An 11,069-nucleotide genomic window follows, 5' to 3' on the forward strand; every position below is an offset into this window, starting at 1 on the left:
CTCTCCTTCAAAAAAGTGTTGTCCTCAACGCTTGAGTAGTTCTGGATACTTCTGCATAAAATTCTCATCCTCCCATGTGGAATCTTCAGCGGATAAGTTCTTCCACTTGATAAGATACTCTGAAATTGATCGATTTCGTAGCTGTCGAGTTCTTGTTTCTGTGACTGCTTCCGGTTCCAATATAATTTTTCCTTCCTCGTCAAGTTCTGGCAATATTGTTTGAACTGGGAGCTTGTCACCTATAACCTTCTTTAAACATGAAACATGGAAAACTGGGTGCAATCGAGAAGCTGCAGGAAGCTCCAATTTGTATGCCATAGTACCAATCTTTTGCAACACCTTGTACGGACCATAATACTTTGGTGATAATTTATTATCCTTCTTAGCTTGCTTGAGGGACATTTGCTTATATGGTTGTAGCCGTAGGAATACCCAATCACCTACATCAAAACTTCTTTCACTGCGATGTTGATCTGCCTGTTGTTTCATTCTATTTTGTGCCAACACGAGGTTATCCTTTAAGAGTTGGAGGACTTGTTGTTGATGTTCGATGTGATGTTCCACTGCCTGAACCTTAGAATTTTCTCTTAAATATGATGTGATGGATGGTGGTTGATACCCATAAAGTGCCATAAATGGGGTCATTTTTGTTGCTGTATGGAAGGAAGTGTTATACCACCATTCAGCCAGAGGCAACCATTTGACCCATTGTGTCTGTTTATCAGATACAAAGCAACGAAGATATCCTTCCAAACATTTGTTTACTATCTCAGTTTGCCCATCAGATTGAGGATGATAAGATGAGCTATGAGCTAACTGAGTACCAAGACAAGAAAATAATTCTGTCCAAAAATTTCCAGTGAAAATGGGATCTCTGTCACTTACAATAATCTTTGGGTTTCCATGTAGCTTTTGAATTGTTTCCATAAATGCAGTAGAAACTGTACTGGCTTTAAATGGATGTGATAATGCACAAAAGTGTGCATACTTGGTAAGTCTGTCAACTACCACCATGATGACACTCTTTCCCTCAGACTTGGGTAAACCTGTGATAAAATCCATTGAAACCTCCTCCCAACGTTGGCTTGGAATGGATAAAGGTTGTAATAGACCCGGTGTCTTAATTGTTTCAACTTTATTTTGTTGGCAAACCAAACATTCCGCCACAAACTTTTGAATATCTGATTTAAGGCCATCCCAAAAAAATTCCTTCTTAACCCTGTGGTAAGTTTTTAAAAATCCTGAGTGCCCTCCTAAGGGAGAAGTGTGCAATTCCATAAGAATCTTTTGTTTTAGCTGGGAATTCTTACAGAGGTATAAGCGATCTTTGTACCATAACGAATCATTTTTCCAGCTAAATGTATCAGACGTACTGGAATCTTGTTGTAGCTTTCGAATAAGTGCCCACACTTCTTCGTCATTCTTCCATTCCTCCCTTGCTTCGTTTATCCAATCTGGTTGGATAATAGAAATGGCACAACAATGCTTCCACATCCTCATCCTTTCTTGAGAGTGCATCTGCCACCACATTTTGCTTCCCTTTTTTGTAGATGATTTCAAAGTCATAACCCAACATCTTTGTGACCCACTTTTGTTGCTCTTCAGAGGATAATCTTTGTTCTAAAAAGTATTTAAGGCTATCATGATCCGTTTTTACCTTGAAGTGTCTTCCCATTAGGTAGGGTCGCCATTTCTTAAGTGCATGGAGTATTGCCAACATTTCCTTCTCATAAATAGCTTTGCTTAAAAACTTTCCCTTGATTGGACGACTTTCAAAAGCAATGGGTCTTTCATCTTGCATTAGAACAGCACCAATTCCATTTCCTGAAGCATCACATTCCACAATAAAGGTTTTTGTGAAGTCCGGTGTAGCTAAGACCGGTGCTTGGCACATTGCCTCTTTAAGATGTTCAAAGGCCTTTGTTGCTTCCGGAGTCCATGAAAATGCATCTTTCTTCAATAATGTTGTTAGAGGTGCTGCTATTCTCCCATAATTCTTAACAAACTTGCGATAATACCCTGTCAACCCAAGAAATCCTCGCAGATGCTTTATGGATGTGGGGATTTTCCATTCCTTAATGGCTTTAATTTTGCTAGGGTCTACCTTAACTCCTTCATGAGATACAATATGACCCAAATATTCCACCTCCTGGACTCCAAAGAAACATTTGGATCTTTTTGCATATAATTGTTTCTCCTCCAATAGTTGTAGCACCCTGTCAACATGTTCAACATGATCCTTCCAAGACTTGCTGTAGATTAGTATATCATCAAAAAATACTAACACAAATTTTCTAAGGAATGGTTTGAAAATTGAATTCATCAAACCTTGAAATGTTGAAGGTGCATTGGTAAGGCCAAAAGGCATGACCAAAAATTCATAATGACCCTCATGAGTTCTAAATGCCGTTTTCGGAATGTCTTCAATCTTCATTCTGATTTGATGATATCCCGAACGAAGATCCAACTTGGTGAAGTAAATTGATCCATGCAATTCATCCAGTAATTCATCAATGACAGGAATGGGGAACTTATCTTTAATAGTGAGCTTGTTGAGCTCCCTATAATCTGGACACATGCGCCATGATCCATCCTTCTTGTGCACCAATACTACTGGAGCTGAGAAAGAACTTTGACTCGGTTGAATTATACCAGCCTCTAGCATTTCTGCAACCATACGTTCAATTTCACTTTTTTGGACATAGGGATATCTGTACGGCCTGATGTTTGGAGGAACACTTCCTGGAATCAGATGAATAGCATGATCATGATCACGCATAGGTGGGAGACCTTTGGGAGTCTCAAATACCTTGGAATGATTGTCCAAGACTTTTTGGAGATCTGGAGAAATAGATGATTCCAATGTGGAAACATCTAGCGAACATAATTGTGCAATTACACCTCTTTGCTCCTTTTTTAGAAGCTTTGTCATGCCATTAGAGCTGATTATCTTTCCTGGTTTCCCTGCAATACCCCTTAATTCAACTTCCTTTCCTTCCACAGAAAATTTCATGAAAAGTTCTTGAAAATTAAAAGCTATTGTACCCAAGGATTGTAGCCATTGGACTCCTAGTACAACATCAGCACCTCCCATTGGAATGGAAAGCATTGGGCTAGTCAATACATATTCTCCCATGGATAGCTTGATATTATGGCACTTTCCAGAACAATTTATTGTTCCTCCATTTGCAATCATCACTTGACACTCTGGTGCTGGATATAGGAAGCAATTCAATTCTTTTGCTACCCTACAATGAATAAAATTGTGGGTGCTTCCTGAATCAATCAACACTATTACCTTTTTCTTCTTGATTTGTCCTTCTATCTTGATGGTTTGAGGAGTGGTAATTCCCGCCAATGCATTACAAGATATGGTCGGATTTATTTGTTCTTCATCTAGGCTTTGTTCCTGGAATATATCCTCTTCTTTTGACCTTTCTTGCTCCTTTTCTTCTTCCTCTTCACAATCTATGTAGAATAATTTCTTCTCAGCACACTTATGACCTTTTGTGTATTTGCTATCACAATTGTAACAAAGCCCTTTTGCTCTTTTTTCTTCCAATTGTTGTGGTGTCAACCTTGTAGGTTGTGGAAGACTATGGGCAACACTTCCGTCTTTATAGTTGTGAATGGTATGCTTCCTAGTTGCCATAATTTTGCTTTCCATTTTTCTTGCTAACCTGAATGCCTTCTCTAATGAATCAGGTTCCCAAAGGCGCACATCATGTTGGATATTATCCTTTAAAGACCCTATGAACACATCAATCCTATGCTCCTCTGGAATATCTTTTACCCTTATGTTCAATTTTTGGAACTCCTCAATGTGCTCCATTATTGAACCCTTTTGTTTGAGACTTATCAATTGGCTAAAAAAAGTGTTGCTTTTTGTATCCTCATAATGTGCTATCAATTCTTCCGTAAAAATTGCCCAAGTGATAAATTGTTTACGAGAACAAAGCCATTGATACCATACAAACTGATTTGGTTCCAAATATAAAGTTGCCATACGTACCTTTTGTGTGTTTTGCACATTATTGAGATCGAAGAATTGCTCCATCTGTAATATCCATGTGGCGGGATCCTTGCCATCAAACTTCCTCATATCGATTTTTGGAACATGGTGAGTCTTCGATCCAACATTAGAGTCTATGGAATCATGATTAACATTTCTTTTGTTCTCATCATGAGTTTCCTTTACTACCTTTTCACCATTAGTGACCCTTTCTTGTAGCAACTTCTTCAATTCTTCCATATCTGTCTTCAAACCTTTCAAATCTGTCTTCGAATCATCCATCTTAGCTTCCATGCCCTTTATCTTAGATTCCACGCCACTTATCTTAGCTTCTGTTAGCTTTTGTGAGCGTGACATTTGTTGCACTTGTTCTTGTAATTTTGATATATCATGTAGCATTTCTTCCTCTTCTTCATGAGTCATGCTAGAGCTTTCAGGTTCCTTACTAGGTGTTTGCATTTTCTTTCCTCGGGGCATCAGTTACCGATAATAATGCTTTACTATGCCCTTTGAATTCCGTTAAACCAAGCTTACACAAAAAAAAAAAAAAAAAACTACACACCTTTTTTCACTTTATAGAAGCCTGATATTGAATCTGATGTATCTCTGTAATTTCGGATCATCCAGTTCTGAAATTGCTACCTGTAGTAGCCTTCTGCGTCCTCTTTCCAATGCCACAAGTCTGAGCCAAATTGGATTCTCCAAGGAAGAGTTATGTGAAATCTCCCACAGTGACTTGCTTTTAGACTGGTTCAGTAGAGCGAACTTGTACGACGTGCCACGAGTCACTGTTTCAACCTTTGAATCTGAAACACATATACAAGAAACTACAGTCCGTCCTCTTTCTGTACCTTTTTACGAAATTTCAATCCGATCCTCAGAGAGAGAGTTATGACGATTTTCCCCAGGTCACCTGTTTTGAATGTAATTCAGGAGTCTGCAAAAAGACCAACTTCCTCAGATCATATCTCCGAAATATCGCGCGAAAAGCTCTGAAATTCGGACCCAAGGTTCAGCGCCAATTCTTCTCAAATGGGTTTTTTTTGCGACTTCTGAAACGTCACAGAAAAAAAGTTATAGCGAAAATGCCACGATGACCTGTTTGGAGCAGCGAAACCCTAGAATCCAAAGCTCTGATACCAAATGTTATGAAACCAGCTCAAGAAAAGATAGAAAAGATAGATCAACGCCTTAGAATTCAGCCTCTTCGAGGGGGCAACCTCCTTTACATTACATAAATGAACAATTCTTGGATGATTCAAATGACAAAACCTCCTTTCTATATATAGGAGTCTAAGGAGCCACAATATAATCCAGCCGACCTAACAATAATAATATAAAGCCACAAAAATAACAATAGAGGGATTCTATGGGCACATTAATAACAATATGGGGGTAATGGGGGCACAACAATATAAATAAGGGGTATAACTACAATAGTAATGGGGTAATCACTAGTATTATAGGGACCCAACAATCCCCTTTTAAATCCTTTAAGAAGAAATCTATTTCATTTTTGTTAAAATGGATATGCCTTTGGCTCTCACAATTCTCTTGCATGTGGCTAGTGTGCATGCCAAGTTTAAGAGTTAAAGATAGAGGTTTGTGGTCATTTAGGAGGTCAAAATTTACAATATGGTTGAGAACATGGCTATCAAATATCACATAATCCATAACACTACTATCAAAACACTACTATCAAGCCCATGGATATAGGTAATCTGACCAGAACACTACTACCAAACTACTACCAAGCTTGTGAATACAGGTAATCTGACCACAACACTACTACCAAACTCGTGAATATGGTATGACCGGATGTTGGCCACTTATTAATCCCATTACAAATTATCAGGTCTTGGGAACTACACAACTTGACTAGCTTGGTACCAAATAGGTTCTGAGTTATGTCTTTAGAATTTCTTTTGAATCTACTAGTTGAGTCAAATTCCTCGTCTAGCCATACGGGGTTAGGGTTAGAGTTATTACTTAGGAGAGTAGCTTTGTTAGTAGCGGTTCTAGCATTGTAGTCCCCAAGCAAAAGGATATTACCTTGATTCCTTAGACTATGGATATCTTGTTCTAAGGTATTGAAGGAGTAGTGTTTATCCAGGTTGTTTTTCTTATAGGAGGTAGAATTGATAAGAGCAAATTTAACAGATTGTGAGAAAAATCCTATTGGTGTTAGTTTCAAAACTTTTGATCCAAATGAACTGATTGAGGGGGTTGATCTTATGAAGCTGAATATGAGATGACATATTATATTTTATATAACAAGCTATACAACCAAAACCTCTAAGAGAGGATTTCTTATTCTAGGTTGACTAGAGAATGAATGCATCCCTCATGCTCCCAAGTTTTGACTAAGAAAATAAGATCAATATCACTTAGGATCCAACTTCACATGGGATCTTTATGTCATGGAAAACCCAGATAGTTCTAGAAGAAGATAGAGAGTGATCTCAATTCTTATTTTTCACTTTTATTTTGGACACTAATCTAGAATAATAATTTTCTTATTTCCAATAATTGTCAATTTTATATATATTCTTTTAATTATTTTATATGAATAATATTTTAGAAAAATATAATTTTATAAATAATTATTTTATTATTATTTAAATTAGAATTATAATATTTAAAAGACAAATAATGATTAGTATTATATATATATATATATATATATATATATAGACACACACACACTATGATATTAGGATTTGATATCAAAATGCGGTGGTCTAAACAGACTATTTTTTGCCAAAATCATGGAAATTCTGCAAGAGTTTGATAAAATCTAAAGGGATTTTTGTAAATCCATATTACTGCTCAAACTTCAAGATTTTGGTTGCTCCAAAGGTTTTTGATGGTGCCCAATCTATTTCCACCATCAAAAACATGATTCAAAAACTGTTATTGTAAGATTTTCTGAATTTTTCTTATGTAAAATTCCAACCACTTTAGCCATCTCGACAATTTGTACTCACCCCTAAATTTGATAAGAAGGGAAACTCAAACGCCTCTACTAAAAAATTAATATAATATTAAAAACACATCAAAAATAAATAAACAGAATTTTCAATAATTTAATTTAATAATATACTTATCATCAAAGTGGCCACTGGATACATATACACCTCTTCAAATAGAAAGCCTTTATTTATTGTAACTAACATCCAACCACCGCTTAAGATGGGCGAAAGGCTAAACGGTGTAAAAACGTTTATAAAGTGACAGGATCAATGACGGTTCTCATCACCAAACTCTTTGTTTCAATGCTGGAAACGCTGTAGCCATCTCGGTATTTGTAGCCATAATGGAAAGCTCTGGTAATGTCAAAAGCATGTTTCTTGGAAGATATGGGAACACTGCTGTCTGGTTTGAGAAGCTCCCAATTTAATTCTTTAATTACGCCACTGATCATGACGTTGAGATGATTAAGAGCATCTTCCTCTGTTGCTCCAGGATTGTCTTTCATATAACAAGATATACACGAAGCTTCTTCTCCACGGGCCCTGTCCGCCTGCATTCCCAATACCAATATGATCACCATCATCCCATTCAAAACCAAAACAGTTTAAAAATAGATGGCAAATTCGATACAAATTGGTTTCCTATGGTTTTGATCATTAGGGTGAGTACCTGGTAGCAGCGCGTATCCCCTCGTAATCGAAGAATGGCAGATGCCAAGTCATTGAGCTTCGATGGAAAGTCAACTTCCTTGAGGACGTGCTCAGGAAAGGCGATGTCGGTCGTCAGCATGGGTTGCAATGCCGATACGCGATGACCAGAGCTAACTTTCCCGTTGTCGTAGTACTCCTCAAATGTTGGCACCTCTCCACTGGCGATCCACTTTGCTTCTTGCATATACGAATCAATATATTCCTCCCACTGCACAAGTACAAGCAGGGAATTTCAGTAACAACTACTACCTAACAAAGTACATGCCGAATTCAACGTTGTCAGCTAAAACTTATTTGTGTGATATATTATTGTGCATACAGCCTGTCGAGCATAGTTGAGAGTGTCTCGGCCTTGAGCCTTCTGTGCCTCCGCAGACATTTCATTTACGGTGTTGTAAACCATCATGTAAATTCCTTTCATATATTGTGGAAGGCAATCTGTGGCCGACGGATCCCATCTGGTCATTATACACACAAATATTGGTCAAGTCAGTCACTGAACGATCAAGCAATTTTTTTTTACATTGTTGGGATTGATGATCACCACCTCTTAATTGCAGCTGTGAAGAGTTTGAGCTCGTCAACTGTTCCGAAGAGGTCGTACATATCGTCGAGAACAGTGATAATATGACACGCTTTCGCAAAGCCGAGTCTGAATCCAGAATGTTGAGGCTCAAACGCGATGCAGGAAGCCAAAGTGTAGTACTCCACGTGGCGATGTCGACAAAAGGTCATTTGAGGCGAACCAGAGCCTTTCCACCATCTGTGGATACAAATTTCTTGGATTTTACTTTACTATCCATTTTTCTATACAAAAAAATCAGAAACAGAATTGGCATCACCTCACGAGATATTCCAACTCTCGCTTTTGTAAGGCGTGAAAGATGTTGAACTCCAACTTTGCAAGTTCGAGAAGTTTCTCGGTCTTCATATATGACTGGCTGAAAGCAAAACAGAGTATCCTCTATTAAAAGTCAAAATAACTTGATCCTAGCACGCAATCATGAACAATAAAAAGAGTCAAAATACAAAAATTCAACCAGTTTTGATTACCTTTTAAAATATTACTATAATTTATAGACAAGTCTTTGACCAAATATTTGACAAAGATGCCAGTCTTAGAGTCCACCTAGGATCTTAAAACATCCCGAATTTATGAGACTCGTCATACCTGTTTTCAGTGTCCTGTCCGAAGACGTCGATGTAATTCCTTGCTTCCAATCGTGGCAAATTTGTGTGCCAACCATACTCCAAGACGTCCCCTATCTGCAAACCCCATTATTGAAATAATGAAACACATATAAGAATGCATACAGAGACCAACACATTGAAACGCATATAACAACACATTATGCGACCAACAAAAGTCATATGATGTGTGAATGAAAAAGTATGGCTGATCACCTCTCGTGAAAGACTGGAGACTGGAATCTTTTGCAGGGCTTCTTTCAAATATTTCGCAGAGAAAGTTTCAGCCTCGTCCATGACTTTCTCTCCTGGAAAGGCAATGAGGGATGCCCGATATAAATTAAGTACAGTTCTGATCTGATCCTCTGTCTGATTCAGAGTGCAAGCAAACTGCCCACTTTGATTTTTGAAATGATTCAAAACGTCTGAAACAAAATGAAAAGTTATAAGATCTTGGAGAGAGAAAAGAGCTAAATTACTTATCTGAATTATACTAATTGAACTTTAGTTATTATCCTGATGGCTTATGAATAAACTGTGGATATATATTGAGTTCATTGGGGTAGTTAAATGGACAATTACTACTCGCTATGATATCACTGTCATATAAAGTATTAGGTAAACAACGATATTCAAAATTTAAATTCAGAAATTAAGAAAAAACATATAAATATATACCTGCAGACACATCGTATCCGTGCAGACGAAGGGTTCGAAGACCCAAGGCAGTTGAGTTGAGATCAGTAACAATACTCTCTCTCCCACATCCAATGCCTTTTTCGCTCCAATAACTGCATAACATTTTAAATTCTTGATATAATCATATGTGTATTTCAGTTGTAAGGCATAAATAAACAATATTGATGTTCAGGCTACGGTGGCTGACCTGTAAACATGATCGAGCGCTGATTTTATCTCATTTTTGAAATGTCTATCGATTCCCAAGCGTTCAACACTGTCGACCATCCAAAGGCGTTGAATCAGATCATCGAGGGGAGTGATTGATTCGCCATCTTCGTTTGACACTGAATTGAATAGCTTCTTTACTTCCCCAATCAGTCTCTCAGCACGTTCCCGATAAGAAGGTTCCTGAGCCATATACATTAAACACGGTAAATTCGAGCCCTAAATTATGGGTTAAATCTGATTCAAATGTGGAAAGAGGGAATATGTAGAGTCTACTGGGCTTAGAATAAATGGTGGTAGGATATTGTTAGTATTGTTAAAGTAGTCTAAAGTGGGCTTAAAATAGATGGTGATAGGAGTACGGTTAAGGTAATCTGAGGTAGTTAAAAATAATTAGCCTGGCTGTATATGCAGGTTTTGGAATATACAGCCACTGTACATTTATAGCCGATCAGTAAGCTGATTATTTATTACCCTCTAAGGTCACGTACAAAAATCTAACCTTCTTAATAATTGGTGTGGCCTAACAAATTGTAATGTAATGATTTCTCAAATCAAATGTAATGAGAAACTGACACAACTTAGCAAATAAACAAAAAAAATAATAATATATAAAAGCATAAATTAGAAACTGAGTTACCCCATAAGTTGCTGAGAGAGACTGTATAAAATCATCGTTCCATAGATTGGAATGGTAACCGCCTATGCGTCTTTGTACACCATCATCAGATACAATCGTGGTCAAACTCATACTAATAGAAGGCGCCACAGATTTCCCTCGCCTAGATATTCCAAGAGTTGGGATTGTCGTACAGATCGTCCTAAGCTCGTGAGTAGAACCGATCGAGGATTTGTGCAGGTACGATTTAGAACCCAACGGTGCAATTGAAACCACAGCCATTTCTGCTCGCTATAATAACACAGGTTTTGGCGTAGGGAGCAATTCAAAATTAGCAAACTAAAATCTATACCTTGGAAACCCGTCACGGCCGTTGCGTTTATATGGCGCTTCATGACCAGACAAGATGCTCGGATTTTGTTTTTTACTCCGAATTATTTCAAGATACTCGGATTTTGTTTTTTACTCCGAATTATTTCACCTAATCATCACGTGAAGCATCACCGAATCAACTAGTGCGCGCCGAAAATTATGTGTTTGCGAAAGTTGCATTTTATATTAGTTGCACAGTTGCATTTTATATTAGTTGCACAGTACTAAAGAGCGTGACGAGATTATGTGCTTTCGAAAGTTGCGTTTTATATTAGTTGCACAGTAAAGG

The 11,069-nt window shown here is 37.6% G+C and overlaps 1 protein-coding gene across 1 annotated transcript; it reads right to left on the reverse strand.

Annotated features, from left to right (window-relative positions):
- Positions 1–7,116: 7,116 nt before the first annotated feature.
- LOC149174235 ((-)-alpha pinene synthase 1, chloroplastic-like) lies at positions 7,117–10,807 on the reverse strand. Its single transcript, XM_089419247.1, has 10 exons — positions 10,430–10,807; positions 9,770–9,972; positions 9,562–9,674; positions 9,100–9,308; positions 8,867–8,961; positions 8,538–8,636; positions 8,243–8,458; positions 8,015–8,153; positions 7,655–7,903; positions 7,117–7,535 (listed from the first exon to the last, which is right to left on the reverse strand). The coding sequence occupies exons 1-10, from the start codon at positions 10,688–10,690 to the stop codon at positions 7,236–7,238; spliced, it is 1,884 nt and encodes a 627-aa protein (XP_089275373.1). The 5' UTR covers positions 10,691–10,807; the 3' UTR covers positions 7,117–7,235.
- Between the last annotated feature and the right edge of the window lie 262 nt (positions 10,808–11,069).

Source organism: Pinus tabuliformis, chromosome 4_1 (genome assembly GCF_031772625.1).
Source record: "Pinus tabuliformis cultivar Carrire ecotype Pingquan chromosome 4_1, CPIR1, whole genome shotgun sequence".
Taxonomy (NCBI): domain Eukaryota; kingdom Viridiplantae; phylum Streptophyta; class Pinopsida; order Pinales; family Pinaceae; genus Pinus; species Pinus tabuliformis.